The 22,855-nt window shown below is 40.2% G+C and overlaps 2 protein-coding genes across 2 annotated transcripts in view; one reads left to right on the top strand and one right to left on the bottom strand.

Moving 5' to 3' along the window:
• LOC112968785 (lysophosphatidic acid receptor 1-B-like) overlaps nucleotides 1-22,565 on the bottom strand; it is a 28,804-nt gene extending 6,239 nt beyond the window's left edge. Inside the window, exons 1-7 of the mRNA XM_026071377.1 lie at nucleotides 22,455-22,565; nucleotides 12,835-12,985; nucleotides 8,823-9,092; nucleotides 8,124-8,520; nucleotides 7,697-7,977; nucleotides 5,758-5,926; nucleotides 1,210-1,305 (exon numbers count right to left, since the gene is read on the bottom strand). The gene's annotated coding sequence lies outside the window, so the exon portion shown is untranslated. The remainder of the gene's footprint in view (nucleotides 1-1,209; nucleotides 1,306-5,757; nucleotides 5,927-7,696; nucleotides 7,978-8,123; nucleotides 8,521-8,822; nucleotides 9,093-12,834; nucleotides 12,986-22,454) is intronic.
• Nucleotides 14,412-20,904, top strand: CA4 (carbonic anhydrase 4). Its single transcript, XM_026071378.1, has 7 exons — nucleotides 14,412-14,549; nucleotides 15,344-15,514; nucleotides 17,613-17,767; nucleotides 18,517-18,609; nucleotides 18,883-18,946; nucleotides 19,405-19,568; nucleotides 20,697-20,904. Exons 1-7 carry the CDS (start codon nucleotides 14,459-14,461, stop codon nucleotides 20,883-20,885), a joined length of 927 nt encoding a protein of 308 aa, XP_025927163.1. The 5' UTR covers nucleotides 14,412-14,458; the 3' UTR covers nucleotides 20,886-20,904.
• Nucleotides 22,566-22,855: the final 290 nt, after the last annotated feature.

The raw sequence follows: 22,855 nt of genomic DNA, 5'->3' as shown, positions 1-22,855 counted from the left end.
ACTGATTTTACTCTTCAGGCAGGTTGTGGCGGGAAAGAAACCAGAACTCACATCAGAGTCCTACTTCCATGCTTGAAGCACAAGACCTTGTTTGCTGTGAAATGCAGCAGTTGGACTTTTCCTCAATTGTCCCTGCACTCTAACTAAACATGCACTTTACCAAGCTGCAGACAACACATAATCTGACTCAAAAAAATGGCAAGTGATGTGAAGGTTTTCTAAGTATTGAGGAAGATTAATGTTTGCTTGCCATGACCTTCAGCATGGCCTTGAGACAAGAATATCCATCTGCCCAGTCTTTCAGTCCGCATCGTGAGGCCTGCAAATAAGGAATGTTCAGGAAAGGGAGTAATACAAATAAGGAGCCTATTTATCCAATTTATGTTTTAATTAATGTGGATTAAAGTCTTCCTCTTTGGAGAGGAAGACAGAAATGGGATGTATGATCTCCTTCCAAGAATTTTTCTGGGATGTTTTCAAAACAGAAAGCTCTGCTCTTCCTCCACCCACACTCTTTGAGGAATATTTGCATCACAGGTTTGCAGTTATCTGATGTCCCCACCATGCTGTCATGCCCCTCAGCAGCTCCATAAAGGCAAGACAATCATCAGGCTTGAATGTCTCAGACTGCTGTGTCCCAGCCAGCTGAACAGAACCACATTAGTTACAAGCTACAGGATAATGGCAAGGACACCCTGCTGCAGGGATACCCCTGCAAACCAGGCCCTCTCCCCATCTGTACAGAGCCTGAAGACTTCTCTGAGATGCCAGAGCTGTTATTTTAACCACTGAAGAACTTGTATTATGTTGTCTAAAAGGAGACAAACATTGATAAATATCAGCAACCAGCATAACACAATAAGCAAAGCCTTCTACCAATAATTTATCTGTAAAGAAGCCAGAATGCTTCTTAGCCCTTCAGACATGAATTGGTCCACACAAAGAACATCTTCCTTCTGAACTAAACAACTACAGAGGCACAATGTGGACTTCTGTTACAAGAAAGCAGTCATCAGAAATGCATGTGCTTCAAAACCAGGCAAAGCAACTAGACAGGCTATAAACACACAGAGCTAAATATACAAATTAGAGGCACACATCCTTCAAAATATGTACTCATAATCAGACCAAAAGCTGAGTTGTACAATACTAGTATTTTATCACTCACCAAAAGAAGACTACTCATTCACATAAAGAATAGTGCCTTACCTCAGAAATACTGGGAAAAAGAGGGAAGGTTTAATTAACCTTCAGTTTAATTAACAATGGCATCTCGTAGTACAGGATCTAATCCTCAGGTATAGCCTAAAACAGATAGTAAACCATTAATGCATCAGACTTGAGCAGAAGACCAAATAAGGGGCCATTCCAAAATGTTTCTAAGTACCCCATTAAAAATGGCTTAGTATTAAAACAAGATCCCCCAACGATACAGCAGGCTCGGTGGCAGAATCATGGCCAACTCGCATTTTTCATATACAATGTGAAGTTTTGGGTTCAGCAGCAGCTGCTACCCATGAAATCCCAGGTCTCCTGCTCAGCAGTTGGAGAGCCCTAGTGAAGAAAGTTACAACACACTAAGTGCTTCTTCCGCCACTCTTGATATTCCCACCTATTCTTCCCTATCCTGTAGCTATGGACACAACTGCAATCATCACACCAGAAAAAAATAACCTTGAGCTTAAGGATCTGCAGTAGACTCTCCACATAATGTTGTTATACAGCCTCTCCAGTCCAGATCCTGACGTGTATTTGAGTTCAATGCACAGAGACCCTAACGTAAAACCCACCTACACTGTAGTTCCTTCCAAAAAATATTCCTAGATGCAAAGATGTCACTGAGAGTTGGTACCTAAGCACTTGTCAGGTAACTTTATTTAGCTAAAAAGTGGACATCACGTGATGTCTGTCCTGCCTATTTGGATTACAAACTTCATAAGGAAAAGAAATGTCTTATACTGTGTCTTGCATGCAGTATCTAGCGCAAATAGAGGCTATTAGTTCGTTCGCATGACTACAATACAAATTACTATCACTTTAATAATGACAGGTTGGGAGTCTTACACAAAAGGACAAAAAATAAAAGAATGAATCTTGAATTTCAAGGACAAAATTTCAAACCCTCAGATATTTTAGTCCTAAACAGAGGGTTTCTACTAGCAGGCTTTTAGCTTTCAGAGAACAAAATACAAGTAGAGTGAGAAAATTTTAAAGAGCTTTGGCTCACCCCCCACTGAAGACCATCCTTTGAAAAGAAAAACACAAAACAAAACAAAACCCCAAGAATAAATGGCTGATGCATACCCCTGAAGGCTGACACCACCTGACACCAACACATCCACTCCCCAAGTTTCTCTCTACGTGCTCAGCATACACCTTGTGGAGATAGCTCCACAGAGACTGCCAAATCAGGAAGTTCAAAAATGCAACAAAATCCCTTATTGTTTTTGTCCCTGCAGCAACTATTCAGCTTCGCACCATGTGCTAGGTAAATCATTGTCTTTTCGTATTTTAATCTACCTAATCCAGGATGGAAAAACACTACCCAACAAATCATCTTTGTGGGAATGTTATTTATAGCCATCCTTTTTATGAATAAAGGGCCTCGTCATAAGTCTGCTGTCAGATTTCCCATTGTTATTGCTAGTCCTGATCCCCTATGTCCCTACTGCAGGCAGCAAAATGGCTATCTGGAGCTCTTCACCTGGACACCCAGTACATGCAAGAAGCTGGTACATGCAGAAGCATTTCCTTGGCTCTTTTTTTTTTTTTTTTTTTTTTTTTTTTTTTTTTTTTTTTTAATTCCTCTGCAGTGGCAAAGCTTGCAGGATGCCCGAGCTTGCCACAGGCAGCCGGCGTCAGCCACCCCACTGCCTCTGCACCTCTGACAGAGGAGTAGGTCACACATTCTGCTGTCCTCCTTGCTCCCAAACCACGATGCAGGCTGCACCCCCAGACAGAGAGGCGCTGGGCAGAGGGAGAGAGCAAATTGCACTCCCACTTTAATTTTCCTCCTCAGCTGGATCAAAATCCAGCCCCAAATAAAAAGCAGAAAATGTATGTATAACCGAGACTATAGAGCAAAAAGTAGCAGTGCTGCTTTTCTCCACACACCTTTGTTTGTGGAACATAAAGCCCGATTGTCACCAAATCGGGCACGAAGAGTTAAAGTGCTCAGATAGGAAGGCAAAGGGGACAGAAAAAAAATCTCTATCTTATACTACAGTATCGGAATCAGGAAAGTTAAGAAAAAGGATTAGCAAAAAAAGGTGTGCTCTTAGTTAATTCACTAAATGCAAAATCATATATGAGTGAAGTGCCAGGAATGCCACTCAAACTTTTCCTGTTACTGCATACAGAAATCCCATTTTTCAGTCTCACAAATCTTCTCCAAGTCTGAATAGCAATCTGGAGAGTGTGTGTGTGTTTAAACAAAACACTGACCTTAATGCACACATTCACAGTTAATCTGAAATTCATGTGGGCTCTCAGAGAAAATGCTACCAGTAAACAAAAATGTAACATTTTAGTAATAGGTTAACATGTGCCTAGCTTGTAAAGTATCAGTTATTCACTGCAGGACCTTGTTCACTGCTAAAAAATTTTATTCCTCTTGGCATTCATTTGGGGGAAATGAATAAATTTAGGCAAATCAGGAGTAGGGTACATCTGGAGAAATTACAAAGGGGAGGAGTTCACCTTCCTGGCTATGGCTTTCAGGTCTGTCCAGGGCTACTTACTCCAGTATAAAACTCAGAGCAGAAATATGATCACATACTAAGGAGTCTAATCAATTCTGGTTTCAACACTGAGCCTATTTAAAATAGATAATGGAATTGCTGTTCCTTGTCCTGCTCTCTCTGCACACTCTCAAGACTGAGGCAGTAGGTAAGTCCTTGCCTGTTCTTCCTAACCCCATATAACAAGGTTACTCTTATTTATGATTTTTGAATATCAGTGCATACAGTGCAATCTCTCCAATTCTTCTATATGACAAATGGAGAATATGTTTTATTTATTTCTCTCTGTCTTGTATCATTTGTGGAAAATTATCAAATGTAGGCTTCTTTCATGAATGTGTGAGGTTTGGGGCTGTTTTTTTTTTTTTTTTTTTTTTTTAATCACCTTTAGAGATTCTAGTTTCCTTCCTCCTCCAGGCAAGATTACTGGGGTTTGCTTGATCTCTCTGATTATATATATAAATTCAAAAAGCATGCAAAATTTCTTTGTCTATAAAGTTCTTAAAACTTCAAATAGCTTGTTTTATTTTTCTACTCATATTGCTTTGCCCTTCATGATATAGGATGAAATTCCTATGCTTGCCAACTGAGAGAAAGAACAATGTGCCTTTTGCTGCATTAGTCCAGCAGACTCATCTATTTTTGCATTCTGTACGTAAGTGCACTATGCACTTATGATGACTAGATTAAATAGCGATCTATAATTAGTATTGAAGAATGCAGAAGGTTTTTTATGCTTCTATTAGATCAGAAATACTATAACATTGAATAAATATCCTTTTCTATGTAAATATCAGTGGGCAGTCTCAAAATTAAAAATAAACACTGCAGTCCTTAAGTAGTAATGAAGGGTCTATTGTTTGTACAAAAATAGAATAGACTGCATTAAGAAAAAAAAAGAGATACAATATTATCTGATGTATCAGAGGGAAGCACTGCACCAAGAGCCTATTAAAGGGACAAGGTTTTAAAGCAGATCAAGATTCATTTGCCAAACTTAAAGTAACAGAGGTCTGAGGTGCCCACAAAGTACCTTAAGGAGCACAACAGGAGCACGGGGAAAATGGGGGTGTCTCCCACATTTTATTTCTCTGTTCTTAATTAGTTCTCCATATCCATGAGTCAGTAACTGGCCTTTTCCAGATCATACCTTACAGCTGAAATACTTTTCCACCTCTTTAGTCTGTGTTTTACAGGTATTCTGTCTCCTAAGGCTTCTCACATGCAGTACAGGAACACAGAAACGCAAGGAACCTTTGCTCTTCCAAAGTCTACGGCAACTGTTGCTTGCTTGATATAAATTGATCACCAACTATTTAGCACTCTGCTAAATTTACTGCTCTATTACAGGAACTTAGAAGACTGTTTAGAAAACCTCTATAGGCTTTATTAGCTTAACATTAATAATAGCACTTCAACAGAAGGAAGTAATACAAGGAAAACATCTATTAATTGTTGTTGCCCCCCACCCCCTTTTTTGCAACCATGTTTATTTCTACTTTCTTCCCTGAGTGCAGAGACAAACAACATTTTGCTAAGTTAAAAACTAGATGTTTCAAGAAACCTCAACTTTTCAGAATCAGTCCAAATTATTTTTTTATGTTATATTTGGAAGGTATCTACAAAAAGAAAAGGAGGTCTTCCTTGAACTTCATCTGTATCTTACTGCTTTTTAGAACTTATTTGAGTGATATCTACTAATCAGCTCATTTAACATCGCTGCACTGGGGCTGATTTTGTACTCTGGGTAGCTCCATCATACTTAAATAGTCAATGTGAATTACTTCTAATCTTTCAAGTTGCTTTCAGCATTGACCTGGCTTAATATCACTTTTTTTATTATTATTAATAGTCCTTACAGGGCTTAATAAAGGAAGCAAGCTTCATTATCCATATTCTACAGATGGGGAAACTGAGGCACGCAGGTGCAACAACCCACTCACAGACCAACCAGCTGGCTAGAGCAGGAAGAGAAGCTATTTGTCTTAAATCCCTGTCCATCATCCCATCCACTCACCTTATGGGTCTCAGTACAGCATATTCCATTAATAGCAGTGCTGATGTACCTCAGAAGGTGTGCTTGGCACCTTCTAGAGATCAATAATCCTCAGGTACAGCTATCAGACAGGCAGAAGTGAGGCAAAATGTGGATATGTCTGGGAAGCTCCAACAGGAATATTCCAAACCTTTTGAGAAAGAGTTTATGTTAACAGTAAATTCAGTGTAGAGTCATCCAGAGTACAACAGCTGTAGAGGATAGTGCTCTGCTTCCATCTGGAAGTTTTGTAGTGGGGTTACAACAAGCACCGAGCGTTTCTGAAAAATAATTTTCTTTTAAGGGGAATGGAGGAAACCCCAGTATGTTTTAGCCTTTGTCTTTATCACAGACCAGGACTCAACCGTAAGAAGACATTCTCCCACAGTCCATGCTCTGGTGCTCCAAAAGATTGACACGTAATAGAATACAATTCCTTTTGTTTTCTGTATTTCTACCTGTGTACTTTTAACTTTCACAAACATAAAATTTACATAACCATGCTGATACTGACATTGTCAGCATTAATTCTTGGTCTCATGTTTCCTCAGGGCCATTAAAATAGAGAGTATACCTGATATCTCTATGAGCAGCATAAAAAGAGATTCCAGAGGAAAAGGAAATAGAGGCAGTAAGATACTTTAACTTCTATTTCCAGCTCTAATAGCATAGTCTGCATACATACTTACAGTAGTATTCCAAATCCATTTTAAAGTTGGCAAAACCAGAATGACGTTACTAAGGTACACACCAGGATGAAAAGTTGCATCTTTAGATGTTTAAGAAAGGAGAGCAAGAACTGCATTATAAGACCTAGAATACATGGTAAAAGCAGTAACCCAGAGCTGCTTTAGGAGAGAAAAATTTTGAACTGTCTTCTCTCCACCCACCTAATCCAGCACATGATAAAATACAACTGATAAGATATCACTGACATTATCTCAAGGTAGTTACCTCGATTGTCACAGTGCAGACAGACTTTTGATCTCAAATTATGATCATTATGCAGGATACCTTGCTTAGGGCTTTCTTCCCTTTCTTCCTGGTAATCATTCAGGCTGGCAAAATAGTTCTAAAGCCTTATCTGAGTCAGCCTATGATCATCCATACATATCTGTTTTGGCTTACACTTGGAGGGGGCTCATGCATGAGAGAGAAGGATGGACCCAGACTGCTTGACCAGGATGCCTGAGGATGCAGATCCTGTCATTGCAGAGCACATTCACTTCTTTCACAGCTTATGATAAAGGCACAAACGTGTAAGGCATCGTAACAAGTTCATTCTCATTTTCTCTTTGACACCAAAATTCAGCGAAAGACAAAAAAGCACTTGTGGCAGAGCAATAGACAAGACAGTGGAGACAGAGTGGCTATTTATCTTCAGTTGGTCATAATAGCCTGTTTCTGTGGGTTTTTGAGGGGTGAGGAGGTGAAAGAAGGCCAGCAGGCAAAGAAACAACATTGTGTATTATTGGAAGACCCCTGACAGGCAGCTGCAGACAGAGTTAGAGTCATATATGGAATAAACTTTGAAATGTTTTTAACCTTTTACATTTCCGTAGCCAGCCAGACATGGCCTCCAGATACATCTGCATTGCACAAATAGATAAATTTGTGTCAGCAGAGGAATGCCTTGATACTCTTCACATGAGTCTGGGTGACATTATTCAAGAGCACGTGCTGTGCTCTGCGGTCACACCTTGCTGTAACCTCCAGGTGCTGCATTGCCTCGTCCTGCTCTAGCACCTGGCCATACCCAGGTGACAAATTACATTACTTCAGCTGATAGATTATCTCCTTTCTCCTGCAGCAAAAGGTATCAGCATAAGAATTAGAATATCCTTTATGTGCTGCATAAGGACATGAGTTATGCACTGTGACACTTAAGAAAACTGGAGTCATGGCTGCTCATAGCTCTTACCTTTAGATTTTGAAAACTGGAGGCAGAAAAGCATTTTCAGAGAAAGGCACTGCTGTGAAACACCTTCCTCTTTGCTGTCCAGATAACCAGCACAAACCTTCAGCTCTTGAAGGTGCGCTGCAAGGGCCAACTCCTCAGCTAGCTGGCTCCAGGTGCACGGGCTTTTCTCCCCTGCCCGTGGCATTGCAGGAGATGCTTTGTCAGTCGGAGGCACAACATATCTAATGGCCTGTTCTTAGGTTTTCCTTCACATTTCTAGGCATGAGATCAGACATAAAAGACTGGAAAAAGGAGGATAAAGTATTTTTGGTTGAATTAATTCTAAAAGATAACCAAAAAAAAAAAAAAAGGGATTTCTCAGATTTTTGTTTGGCACTGCCTCTGTTGTAAACAAAGCAAAGCAAATTACTCTGCAGAAGCAAGTCACCTTTGCCCTGGATACCCATTTCTTGTTCAAAGCCAGCTTCCTCCTTTGATATGGCAGATTTATCATGACAATTATGACAGAGGCTACAACAGTATCACAGGTCACAGCTGAAAACATTTTCCTCACTCTGACACAACAGAAGAAATCTGCAAATGTTTATAGAGCAAATACAGAATCCTTCCAGTCTCTTTAGAGATCTGATTCTTCCTTTAGCTCATACTGTGTTACAGGCTCCGACCTCACTGTACACGTGGCTTATGTACACATTTGCAAATTACAAACGCAGTGCTTGGATCAGATGTCGTTCCTTGTAACACTTCACTATGGTAGCGAACTTTATCTTCAAGGACAATTCTCTCTAATGGACTGGAACGCATATCCATGCAGATGCATTGCACTGTGAAAAACAGAATTTCCCAGTAAATGACAGTAGGAGAGATGGATGATCACTAATGTTTGTTTTTCCATGGTTAGAGATGCACAGATCTACAACTAAATATTTGGAACTGATTTTGCCTGTCAAAGTGGTTGATCAGGATTTCCTGGGGGTGTGTAATACTTAAAAAATATGTAAGTAGACATACGGATATACAGAAAGACAGATTTAGATTCCACTTGCTGTTAAGTTGCTTAGTCTTTTGTACTAAAGAAAATAAGTTTTGCAAAGCAAGTTAGAAACAGAACTAGCACAATACAAACCCAAACGAAGACTACACTGCATGCACAACTAGCATTTAGGCTTTTCCTGGAAAGGCAACCTTCCTTCCAGTGCAATGCCAGGGCTCGCTGCAGGTTTACTGGCTGGATTTGAATCAGGTGGACGATAGAGCAGAAGTGGGAACGATGACGTTCAGGGCAGCCCGAGCTTGCCGAAAAGTGGCAGTGTGGCGTGAGCACTGTCAGTCGTGTGTCTCAGCAAACAATGACTTGTCAGAGGGGACGCAGCTGACATGGGGTGACAGCAGAGACCTACCGGGGCAAACAAAGGAGTCGGTCAGTGAGTGAGAGTGAAGGGATTTTAGCTGAAGAGCAACAGAGGATATTCTTACTGTCTCAATACTTTGGGCCATTGGTGGCATAAAGATCATTCACACTTCAAGAGATTAAATATATTTAATAAAACCAGCTAACACTCAGCATATGAAATTTAGAGATTTCCGGACATGCAGAAGGACAAACACTGCTTTAGTAATGGACAAATTTAAAGGGCAACACTCAAACAGCCTGACCCAGGCCTGCCTCGCTGCCTTGAGGGGCTTCCAAATCACCATTTGGGAGGTCAAGTAGGGCAGTAAGTGAGGAACAAATAGGACAAAGTCGATTTGGGAACTTATATGGAATTCAGGCAATCTGACCATGGTCCAAAGAGCTTAAGGGTCTTTTCTGAGATCACACAATAGCACATTGGCAACCTGCTAAGACCCTGGCTTCAAGTTAGAAGCACTGTCCTCTGTGGAGTCGCGTCAGTGAACAGAAGAGGGAGTTCTCAGCTGAAGTAATTTTTCCCTCAAGTTTCCAAACTGGGCTTAATAGCTAAAACAATTGAAAACATTTACAATAAAATGAAAACAATACGTAATTGTATTGTTTTGTTGCTATTCTGGTGCCAAGAAACAGCTTTGGTCAGGAAATGAGTTGTAAATTTGACAAGGAAGAAACAGAGATAAGTGGTAGGCCTGCTTACTTGCCAAAAGAGACTCCCTAAATTTAACTGTCTTGAACTTTGTGAAGGAAGAGGAGGTCTTCGGCTCAGTTCAGCGCTAGTCTAAATTAAAACACTGTGAAGTCAAGGTGATACCTATTACATGATGCACCGTGACTTAAGTCAGGAATCCATAATACAATGCAAGAGTCAGATACGGTTGATAAAACGGTAATTTTAAGTCCAGATGCCCTCATATGTATACTGAATTATATTACTTCCAAGGGTGACAACAAAGCAGGTATCTCTATTTAATGCCAATAAGGCAAGGAGCCTTTTGATACCTAGTATCTAATACTGTCCTGAGCAAAGTGTGGGTGCTCATGGCTTAACTCGCTTGTGCCAGCAAGCTAGTAAAAACCAGGGGAGTAAGCTATGAAGCCCTCCAGGGCAGCTATTACAACAACAGTTTGAGCACTACAGCTACAGAAAAGAAAAAAAAACGAACAAAACCCCCAAACAGCTGTGCATTTTTCTGGGCAGAAGCAGTGGAGAATGCAACAGCCTTGAAAAGCAAGGGCTGGATAGAAATTGCAAGTGGGACTTGGTGATCCATGAGAGCTATGCTCTGTCACTGTGTGACTTGTAAATCTTCATGTATTTCATACAGAGAGTTTATAGTCTTCTCTCTCACCTCACCTCCAAAAGTGCAATAAACAACAAGAATTAGAAAATTATTTAGGCTAAATCTGAGTAAGACAATACATAAAGTAAGCATAGTTGAGCAGTTATGAAAGATGCCAAGACAGCAACTCTGAGAGAAGAGTTCTGCCTTTCTCACTGACAGCGGCAAACCCAGGAGCCCTGATGGGGTAACGGTCCCATCCTGGCAGCTCTCTGGGGCAGGCACCGGTGCCCCGCTGGAAGGAGGGGAGGGAGGACAGGGCCCCTCCGCCACCTCATCACCACTCCCTCATGTCGCCTCTCTGCTGCTGCGCTCTATGCTCAGGTTGCCTCCAGAAGGAAGCAAGAAGGCATCCGGGAATTTGTCATGGTGGAGAAGATGATCCTGAGTCTGTCCTTCAGTTGCAACCATTATACACTAAACAACAAGAAAGTGGCAGAGCTGAGACTGGAGTGAAAGAGGAGCAGGGTCTGAGGGACACCAGACAGGATCTGCCAGGTGCTGCCAGTCCTGTGAAGAAGGGAGCTTCAGAGGAAGAGGGGAAAGACTTCGATATGGAAACAGTGGAAGGGTGAAGGGCAGGGTGTCACACGATGGGACAAAGTAAGGATGGATGAAGCAAGAACAGGAATTACAGATTATGAAGGAACTGTCTGAATGCTGTAAACAGCAGGGAGGGAAAAGAGATTGTTTAGGGTGGTTCAATGGTATTTCTAGGAGTGATGGGATGCAGATAAGCAAGTGGAAAATGTAAGCTATTAAACAGGAAACATTTCCTGACAGTGAAGTCTAATAGACTGTGTAAAAGTCTCCTAAGGGAAGTGGCAGGAGCCGCTGAGACAATTAAAACGAGACTAGACAACATACCCTAGGGTATAATCGTGCCTCAGACCACGGACAACTGACTGGATAAGACAAGTATCAGTTGTTTCTTTCCTACTTGACTCAGGAATTAAGCCCGGGGTGGGGGGAAAGGACCATTTTAAATGCAAGGTCTGTATACACAGGGAGGAATCACACCTAAGCCAAATATTATTCAGATGCAAATTCTGCTGGCAAGTGACACAGGGTTTGGTAATTTTGGTTTTTCTCGAGCAGTACCTACGCAAAACATCCTGTTCTTTAAAGTTACATTACCAAAAAAAAAAAAAAAACCCTTATTCACAATAATCAGTAATTCATTGTTTGCGCAGCCATTCTGCAATGTTTAATTATCTCATTGTTCAAGGTTTAACAGCTTTAAGGACCTTTTTTTCTTAAGAATTGCTGAGTTTATATCCTGTTCTACTGCACTGATACTATCCAACTTCCTAAACCACAACTGTGATAACTACTTGATAGAAAACCACTATTTCTTTATTAGTTTGTAGACGTTAGAAGTTTTGCAAAAAGCCTGCAACAATTAGATGCTGATTATTGGGCCTAAGTTGCATTCAACAGGAGCAGAGCAGAATCCTCATAAGTCTTGGATATAAAGCAACAGTACCCACCAAAGGGCTGGGTTTTTTTCTCTTTAGCTTTTCTCCCCAGCATCTGGATGTGCAGGCTGAAAGATTTTTTACTGTTGTCATTTGTCCATCTGCTAAGATTGGATTGAAACCTGCAAGTTTATTTGCTAGAGCCTACCAGACATCTATCAGCTGGTAATGAGATGTGGTCACTTGGTTTGAAAAGGGTTGGTCTTGGACTCAGCAATAAAAGTCTCCATAACCCACTCCTCTGCTTCCCTCCTCTGATATAGAGGCACTGGATCAGGATCACTGACAGTACAATTCGGTGGTATTTGTCTTTCCTCAGCATTTCCCATGCTCTGCGTTGATTGCCTTGGTTCTTTGGTCACGGTCTAAAAGCTCCACAGGCTGACACCTGATGAATAATGCACTTGCTGCATTTACCCTTAATCGTGACTCATATTGACTGTGAAATTTGATTTGCACTGCAGCAACGCTTTGATGTCTAAGCCATGATCACGCACCCATTGTCCGAGGCACTATACAAACCCAGAACAGCAGAGCTTGTTCCAAGGATGTTACAATAGACAGGCCAGAACATCTCCAACAGCCTTCCTTTCTCACCTGGCAGCTTTCCTCTCGGGTCCATCTCACACCCAACAGCTTGAGTCCAAACCTTTGCAGGTGACTATCCTCTCACACTGCATATGAGCCATATCCATCAAGAGTTTGCGCCTGCAGTACAGCATTTTTTCCCCTGGAGGTTCATGCCCCTGTAGCTTGCAAAGGAAGCTCCCTCCAGCTCACAGCAATTTCTAAAGCATATGCTGACAACTGGGCTACAGCAGATGCCAAAAACACTTCTTCAGTTATTCACTCATGCAAACACTGACACATATTAAACATAATCAAACACTGTGGAGATCAGCTTACCGAGTATTTGCTAGGCTTTTATTGATTAACAGGTTGATAAAGGCGCTTGGTGCCATTCCGCACTTGGTACTTCCGTTCTGTTGTTTCGGAGCGGAGAGGACAAACCACTTATCGCTGTGGGAGGTCCAGCCACCACCGAATGCACACAGTCCTGAACGAAACACAACCACCAGTTTTAGAAATTGCAGGTTCTAAAGCTAAGTTTTGTATATGTTTAGTAGGGTGTCAAAAAAAAAATTTCTCAAAACCAATTTTTTGAGAGACTTAATACAAAATATTAATGGAACAACAATGTAGAAATCACTTCAGTTTTTACAACAAGGATGTACAAAGTTCTTTGTTCACTTTTCTTCACAATATTACTAAATAGTTGCTGAACTAGAAAGTGAGTCAACTTTATTTATAGTTTCCAGCATAAATTAAAATTTTGTGAGGAACAGAGATGAACTAAAACACTATCATTTTTTCAAAAAGATTAAATTCATTACCACATGTTCATCCAAACCTCCCCCCTTTGTTGTTCTAGTTAGCCACATTTTATATCAAGGTTCTACTCAGGAATTTTTCTAAATGCTTAATAGATGGTATTGCTGTGTTACCAATATGAAGATTAGGTGTTAAAAAGTTATGAACCCTTCAGCAGAATTGTTATAAAAGGTCACAAATTACGGTACTAAGTAATCTAATGACATGTAGGACTCCATAACAGTCTCTAAAAATTGATTAACCATTTATTAAAAATGTCTAAACCTAGACAAACTATAATATTGATCATGATTATATTTTCAATAAGTTACCATGCCCAGAGGCTTTGTATTCTTACTGATCACTAGTTAAATAGTTCAAAAGAGCTATTCCTTGTTAAACTCTGTTTAAACTTTATTACTGTCATAAAACTATCCTTGAAATACGCTGCTATAAGCAAAATAGTCCTTGCTTTCCTGCATGGATGAACACATAGTTAAATTGAGTCAGCTCTCTTCCTCTGAATTTCACGTTTCCTCTGACACTGAAAAAGCAAGATTAAGACATTCTAATGAAAACTTCTCCACCTCTCTGTTTGGAGTCTCAGCTGAATTAGAATGAGGATTCCTCATGTCTTACGGAAAACTAAATTTATCATTTCTTAAAATTCCTTACTGCACCATATAATCTGTAGTGGTTCCTGAAACCAGATGAGATGAGTCTTTTTGCATAAGTGAGTTTCCAAAGAAATTAAAGAATGGCAAGTACAGAACTGATAAAAGGAAATACCCTTTAACACTTCATATATTCAGAGTGTGGAACCCTTGCCTCAAGAAGTTGCTGAAGCCAAGGGCTCAAAACTAAATTATTTAGAATTGCAACACCCCCCCCCCCAAACTGTAATATTTCATGGTAGCACAGTTTTGGGGAGGAATATTAACAGGTGTAAACTGATTCATTAAGGACTAGGAGGAGCTCTAAAGAGAAGATGGAGCTGCCTGCTGCAGGGTAGAAACGATTAGAAATGATCGCATGCTCTGTACTGCTAGGAAATCTTTAGCAACAAGCTCTCTTTACAACTGAAGAACTCACTTCTTACCAGCCACCGTTGCTTGCATATTAAAGCAATCTGTACAGTTTCTCTTTCATCTAATTCCATATGTCTGATCGGTTACATTTTGTTTGTTTGTTTGCATGTGGAGGCCACTGGTGCTATCAGTCACAGAAGCACGAACTGCCAAACTGTGAAGGTACTGTGAACAACTTATTTCTGATCGCTTCAGTGTTTGGACTCTTCTGTTTTCCAGAGGACCTCTTTGTAAAAATAATGCAAAAATTCACACAGCTTAGTTTTTAACACTGCACGACCATGCTATATATAAACACAAGTGAGAAACAGGATACCTGAAGAAAGGGATAAAGATATGCTGAAGAAGCCAACATTTTTTCTAGCTATTCATTTTATTTCGATCAAGACTGATACTACAAATATAAAAATAACTTAAAATGTGCTCTAGAGGTAATCATCTCGGCAAGCTGGATACAGCCAGCTATTTAAATTCTAATGAAGAGAGTTAAGAAAAAGCTTTATATTCTACCTACAGCTGCACCTCTGTTTTGCTTTCCCAGGAGCAGCAACTTGGCCCGTTCCCTTGTTCCTCGCTATGTCCAGTCCAGCCGCCTCTGAAACCCACTGTGCTGGATTTGGGCTTTTCTCCCCCAGCACCACCTTTCTTTTTTGCTACAGTTGATGATCAGCCAGTCAATCTTGGCAATAGTTCACTTTCTATTTTATGGCTATTTGCACGTGCATCTTTTCCTGTTAAACTTAACAGAACGTTCTTGAAGCACATTAATATTTTTAAAACAAAGCAAAAAAATGGCATGCCAAAAAGTTTCCTTTATTTAATTCCACCATACAAAGACCTTTTTTTCAAAGATGTCTCCAATTTCTAAAGCAAGAACATATTCACAGTTAGGGTGTTCTGGCTTTATAAAGGATTCATAATCTACAGTAAAAAATATGTTTTTCTCCCTTAAACAGATCCTCGAAAATGGCATTTAATAACCACCACCTGCAAAGGAAGCAAACAGTCACCTATCAATATTGTCACCAAAAATGTCATTTATGACAGCAGCCTGAAGCCACTGAATTTTGAAGGATACGATGTTAAGGGGCCTTCAAAATGGAACCTAGAAAATAATGGACATACAGGTGGGTACTGTCAAAAGTGTTACTATGGGGTTTACTTGTGGAAATTACCTAATTTTTGGATCCTGGACTTGTTCCTTGAGCTTCCCAGGAGGAATTGGCTCTGGTGTGTGCAGAAGCAGAGCTCTAGATGTCTAGGGAAGCTCTACACCAAATAGCAGCCTCTGGGCTGGCGTGGCACAAGCGTGTCGGGGCTCAGGGCAATATTTCTGGCAGGGGTGTATCAGGTCTGCCGAGTGCTCCTATACCCTTCATTGCTGAGCTTGCACTTCCTTCACAAAGTCTGGGAAGCAGTATCAGTAATGATGTTTCAATGATGTTATGCTAAATTAGTTTAACTTCAAAAAGATTAGTTGTAATTTTTTTTTTAACTAACTATTAGTATTCTAAAAATGTTAGATGTGCTGTTGTGACTGCCAGATCCCTAAAATGGGAAGTTGCAAGGGTCAAATATTTTCCTAAATTAAAATGTAAACATAGGTAGGTAGAGAAATAGGTAGATTTTTACAGCTGGAGAGAATAATGCGGTTCTAGTTTAAAACATCAGTATTATGTACATATTTTGATTTTTCACTAATATGCAGGTTAATGACTTTCTGGTTACAGAAAGATATTCTAGAAGCTCCATATTACAGTTGCTGCACACAGAAATATCTTTTATGTGAAAATTAATATTCATGAAGATTGGTCAGATCACTCATCTTCCCCAGACATGTGAAAAGATTAGGGTTTTTGTCTGGGCTTTTTAAACGTCTTTCTTCTGAGGGCAACCAGTTCCTGTGGTACAACGAGAACCACCCTGGAACTGTTATTGTTATATTACAGCAGCAATAAGAAGCTCTCCAGGAGATTAGAATGTCATTGTATTAGGTGATGTGCACACAGTAAAGGTCAGTGTCCCAAAGGTCTCACAATCTAAATACATAAAGCCAACAAAGATACATTACTAATCCATTTTTCAGATTAAAAAAAGCATAAAAAAACAAAGTAATTAAATGACTCTCACAAGCTCCACATTCATCTGGAATTTGGAACTAAAATGAAATCTCTGGGGCTTCAATCCAGGGCTTAAAACAACCTTTTTGATTAAAAAAAAATATTGTGCTTAATGTAGAGATCTTAATTATTAAATTTTTTAAATATATCCCAAATGCCTCAAACACAGGAAGTGAACATAAGTTATAACTAGAAAAATATCTTCTTTAAGATTCTGTTTTGCTGTTAACAATCGAGCAAGCATCACATTAAATAGATATAATGACTTAAACCCTTAGCCTTAAGTAGCAGCACTACTCTCAATTAAAACAATCAGATTCACCATTTGAGCTAAATAATAGCGTCTTTAAACCCTGCACAAAATAAATAACTATTACAGTGCACACAATAGGAGATAAAAATGATCCTTAAAACCAAATAACCTGTGATCAAGTTTACTTTCAAGACAACATTCATGTGCTTTGGTAGCGGGTGTTCTCCTAGAGGAAAGATGCAGGAATATCAGATCTTCCACCTGGTGAAGCAGCTCTGACTCCGGGGGCTGTAAAGGCAACGAACGCTCCCGACCATTCTCAGCACAGTCAAGGAAAGACCACCTATTAACCCCTTCAATGTAGCTGATGATGCCACAGAAGATAAATAGAGGGGGGATCATAAAAGGCTATTTAAACACTTTCCCCCCTAGAACAAGCCATACAAGTACTCTGCCCTTTTCCACTGTTTTACAGAAGGAAACAAATATCATCAAATGCACTTTACAGCTCCAGCCGAGGTCAAGCAAGTGAGGCCATGAGTCACTCGAGCTTGCCGAGCAAATCCAGGGTGCAAATAGGAACGGCTGGATGCTCCCAGTGCCCTGCCCTAGGCAAAGGATGCATATTGCTGCAAAGTGGGCCAGCGGATTTCTCATCTCAAATTAATCTCAACAAGCATTTTGTGAGAGTTCAGCTTCTGCAGTGCTGAACTGCTGGAACACTTGGCATGAAAAACTGAGCCACAGCTTTGGAATAAATTTGAATCTAAAGAACATGCATCTCTCTAGTCTCCAATAATATTAATATACAACTTAAATATATATTTTTAACTACTTATTTGTTTTCTCCAGTTAAAGCAACACTTAGCACATCCCCTAAAATTGGAGGCGGAGGTCTGAGAAGAAAATACAAGGCCATTGAACTTCATTTCCACTGGGGAGTCCAAGACATCCACTACCTGCCTGGGTCAGAGCACAGCATAAATGGCGAAAAAGCAGCTATGGAGGTAGGTGGATAGGTGGTACCTATGGGGTACAGCCAGCAGTGAGCAATGCTGGCTTTTTGTGATACTACTGCATGAAAACCAGCTGGCCAGTTCCCCTGTGAAACTGCAGTAGTGGAAATAAGGAGCTGCGGATGCATTGCTTGCTAATCAGATCACATGGAAAAAATCCTATGAGTTTTGCATAGCAAAGGCACAAGAGATGCAACAAATCTGGGCTTGTTTAGCCTTTTGGGTGGAGAAATATTTCAAAGTCTATACACTCTGATTACCCTCTCACACTGCTTATTCAAACACTTCTGGGATTGCAACCATAAAGTGAGTATGCAACTGGGGGGGGGGGGGGAAGAAAAAAAGGTCTCTTCAAGGCAAGGCAAGTCACTGGTGCTGATGCACATGGGTTGGTGACCATCCCTCCTTCCAAGCCATGAAGTAAAAAGCTGTTGCATTGTAGAGGCTGAAAATTGAGGGTAGCAGCAATACACAGAGCACTTCAATTTTACTTACGTGATGGGAAGATGTATGAAATGAGGATGCTCTTGTTGAAGGAAGCTTCAAATTATAGTCCATTTATTTCACAGTTCTTGTTGCAGTCATGTGCCCCATGGAAGCTGTTTTTCCCTGGCCTGGGAGCAAAAAAGCAGCCCTGGTTCCACCCCAGCATAGTCACAGAGCAGCAGCCAGGCTATATTTATATCAGCTAACTGTACAGAAAAGGAACAAATAATTGGCCTTGAACTGTTGTGTTACAGCTTCATATTGTCCACATAAGAGAAGATCTTTCAGATATAACAGAAGCAAAGAAAAATGAGGACGGTGTGGCTGTGTTAGCATTCTTTATAGAGGTAGGTAGCCAAATTTTTAATTGCTGTCTCAAACCTGCATCTACCAGCAATTTGTCTCAGGATTGGACTGTCTGTGTTACAGTAGTCCAAGACTTAAACTTCCCTGATTTCTACAAGTGTGCAGTCCCAGCACTTAGCTACTTAACACTTTTCTATATTCTGCTTGCTGTTTTCTATTAGCTTTGTGGTTTGCTTCTGTTTTATTCACTATTAATTTAAAGTAACCAGTTTTTTGGAAATGCATGTTTTGGAATCAAAATATTTCCATTTCAGGTTGGAGACGAAAATAAAAATTATGCAACTCTAATAAATGAATTAGACAATGTTAAATTCAAAGGTAAGACATTTGGATTGCTCAAAGAGCAACATATATTTATTTTGAGCACATATGCTGCAAGGTAGTTCAATTTTAGTTAAGATTGTTACTTGAGACTCAGAGCCCAAGGATAAAGATTAGTTCAGGTACTCAGAGCATCACAGGCAGGAGAAAATCTAGTTTTCCAAATTTGCCAATAAAGAAAGCCCTAAGCACCAAAATGAGTATTTCTGCTTCTGCAGGAGGAAGCAAAGCAAGAAAAAAAATGCAGGTTTTTAACACAAGAGGTGTGCATAATCTGTGCTCTGTGAGCTCCTCAAACTGGCAGTCAGTGATTTCTCAGGCAATACACCATGGCTGCTGCAGCCCAGGGAAGCATGCCTGGGGCTGAGACTTTAGGTAGCCTTTAGCAGCAGCTGCATGTGAAGACAAGCGTGAACAATCCTGTTAAAAACTGTGTTTCTGCGCTGTTTGCACAGGGAAAATGAGACAAATGGACCCTTTGCCACTGGACTCTCTTATCCCACGTGAAGATGATCTGGCAAAATACTATCGGTATACGGGGTCCCTCACCACCCCTGACTGCCACGAGGATGTCATCTGGACGGTGTTTGAGAAGCCGGTGGAGCTCAGCCTTGCTCAGGTACCTTGCAGAGGGATATCCCGAAAGGTTGGCTTATGGTTATCTTGCCCCTCTGACTTCCTGTTCACCCTCATGATTTAATACAGAATCATTTGCTTCTCCACTGCTCCGTTGCATTCAGCCTAATCACAAAAAAATTCAGACTGACACTGCTTGGACAAATGTACATTTCCCAATGTGTGCCTGACTTCAGTCTAAGCCTACGTGTAGTCACAAGTGCCAGTTTTGACAACATCACTTTATAGCCCTATTACATCTTCTCTCAAAAAACATCAGGAAAAGGGAAGGAAGGGGGAATGACATGGTGGAAAGAAAGCCAAACCAAACCACAGGTATATGCGTAGTTCAGTGTTTCATCCATCCACAGCACTTTGCTATAGCCATCTGCTTGTCCCCAAATTCCACTGCTTTTCTCCTGCTCTGGTACTAGAACGGAATACTTTAAAATCGAAAGTTGGGTCTATCAGCTTTAGGCAACCCATTTTTGTCCTACAAAGACAACCAGGACACTGAGACATGACTGCCTATAAAAGGGAGAACGTTCTACAGAGAGAGCACATGATAAAGAACTGAGATGTTCTGGAGTGGAGTCTTGGTAATACCACCCACTAGCACAGTCTGGGCGAGAGTCAGCATCTGTATTTTTGTTCCTTATCTGCAATACACTCATAATCAATTTAGCCACAGGGCAGTGCTCAGCCACGTACCATTGAGCTTAGCAGAGCACACAAGGCAGTGAGCTGCTGCCTGCTCTGGGCCAGCTTCTTGCTGCAAGAAGTCAGAAATCTGGAGCTAGGAAAGAGAAGAGGCACATAATCCTAGCCCCTGGCTTTGGGTCACTCTGATGTGACATACAAGGACAAGACTAAATGCATTAAGACTACTGGTCTAACCAGGTCCTTGAGTAGGACAAAAGCCTGTGACTCACACAGAAAGGAAGTCTAGACGACTTCTGAAGCTAAAGGAAGGTATCTGTTGTTGACCTCTGGCAGTAGCCTCCATCACAAAGTTTCCTGCAATGTTTAACACACAACAATGTCACAGAGCGAGGCATGGCAGTTTAAAAATATCACAATTTCCAATGTTTCACGGAAAAAGAATGTAACGCTATTTTCTAAATGTCCGCAGGTTTCTCAGTTCTCAATGGTTCACTTTGGTGACAAGAACTCAACAAACATGGTTGAAAATTTTCGGCCTGTTCAGCTTCTGAATGCCCGAAGTGTGTTTTGGTCCGGTACCAGCCCCCTGCTGCCTCCTGCTAAGGTTTTAATGTTGGTCCCAATCCTGACGTATGTCCTGAGTTCTCTCTTTCAATGAAGATTTCTCACCTCATTCAAGGTTCTAGGGTTTTTAAGAGTTATTTTTTTTTTGGTTTGTTTGTTTTGGTTGTTTTTTGTATCAAGTATTCTCTCCGCCAACTCATGAATTATATCTGAATACAGAATTTAACCTTTTTCTCCTCCAGACACTAACCACCTAAAAATTTTTAAAGGACTTCTGTTGCTGCTCTTATGTAAAATGAAACCCATTGCACTAAATTACAAGAATCGTAAGGAACTGTAAGATAAAGGTATGAAGATTTTAATTTAAAAAATACTTACAGAAACATTAAGATGGATTATCTGGAATCCTGTAGTTTTAACACAACCTTGGAAGAACACTTAAACTATGCAGAGGACCTTTAGGAGGAATTTGTTCTTGAGTGCCTAAGAAGGGTCTTGTTTATTAGAAGTTTACATTCAGCACTGCAAATCAGGAACACTGAACTGTCTGGAATAATTCACATCACCCCTACATTTGCCAGCACGAAGATACAATACAGAGCAAACAAATGCTCACACACAAATGAGCAACATCTGCGTCTTCCTATCCAGTGAAGGATACATGACAAATTTCATCTGTACTCATACAATTTTTTTCCCTCCTCCTTCAGTATATCTAAATTAATTTGTAGATAAGGATATTGGATTCTTTACAGGTAATCTACTAATTCTGGATTTCAGGTCAATAGGTTTCACAACTGAGACTATTTATTCAGCCTAATACAGCTTCCTACTCTCGGATGTCCACAGCTGACACAATGTGCTAGAGAGAAAAAGGGAAGCTCAACCACATGTACTAATTGCACATCTGTGGAAATTCCCTCTCTTTGGAGGATTGCCTTTGAAGCATGAGACTTTGATGATCCTATATAGTTTTGATTTGCATAATAAAATGGGACAGCTCAAGAAATGGCTCTTCCCAGTATCACATCTTAGAAGCTTTTAAATTTCAGTTTAGAAATATGTGAACGTTTCCATCTGTTGTTTTTTTTTAATAATAACATGCCTGTAAAATATACACATATGGTTAAGATCTATATTTTTTCCAAGAAGATTGTAATTTGAACTGATTTCTTCAGACCTTATCCAATTACTTATAGGAAAGCTCAATATATTGAGAAATGGGATTTCCGGATAGTATTCCAGTTCTCCCTCTGAAGATGAACATAGCTGGCTGTTTCCTTCAGCTAATGCCATATAACTTGCTGCTGCTTCATTAAGAATTTTAGATTATGGCCATGCCAAAAAATAGAATTTTCTACTAGCAAAATTATATTTTTTTCCTTAGGACAACATTTGCAGCGATAGCTCTACGTGACAGCTACATGGTCATTTTCAGGAAAATCACACAAGACTTACTAAACACAGCTCACCAAAGGAGAAAAAGCAGGATGAAAAATTATTTTCATATATAGCAATCAATAATATAAGCTTTAAAACCACGTGTGAAAGCAAATTCACCTTTTTACATTTAGAGGAATAGTTAGGACTTTAACTGTACTTTTAGATAATTAAAAAACTTTTGAGAAGCAAACATAAATGAAAGATTAAAGCTGAATGAGACCTACTATATCTTCATTGCCTTGAGTTTTTATTTCTCTTGTTCTTCCTGAGGAAGATCCATACAACAAGCATTAAGAAAAGGAAAGTGACATTTTTTCCAGTTTCTTCACAAAGTTTCTCATTGGGTTTGCTTTTCCTCGGGGTGGGTGGAGGCTCTGGAGGGAGTTACACTACATTTGGACATTACTGATATCGACAGGCTTCTGGATCTTTTTCTTCATGGGGGTTGCCACAGTGTGATCTGCACACACAGAACTGCTTGATACAGCGCTATTTCTTACCACGGGGAAAATAGTACCATTGACTTACCCAGGATAGCTTTATCTCAGCACAAACGCTCAGCTGTTTAGCTAGGCGGGATAGGTACTTATTCATCCCTCTGCAGAGCATCTCTATACCATC

This window comes from Apteryx rowi, unplaced genomic scaffold (assembly GCF_003343035.1).
Source record: "Apteryx rowi isolate R43461 unplaced genomic scaffold, aptRow1 scaffold_324, whole genome shotgun sequence".
In the NCBI taxonomy this organism is placed as follows: Eukaryota; Metazoa; Chordata; class Aves; order Apterygiformes; family Apterygidae; genus Apteryx; species Apteryx rowi.
This window is presented reverse-complemented; position numbering and strand designations above follow the sequence as displayed.

Bases quoted from the DNA above. Each gene is read 5' to 3' on its own strand.
- CA4 (XM_026071378.1), top strand. From the start codon at position 14,459: ATGTCTGATCGGTTACATTTTGTTTGTTTGTTTGCATGTGGAGGCCAC. The intron at 14,550-15,343 runs GTACTGTGAACA...TCCCTTAAACAG, and splicing joins CGAACTGCCAAACTGTGAAG to ATCCTCGAAAATGGCATTTA. The intron at 15,515-17,612 runs GTGGGTACTGTC...TGTTTTCTCCAG, and splicing joins AGAAAATAATGGACATACAG to TTAAAGCAACACTTAGCACA.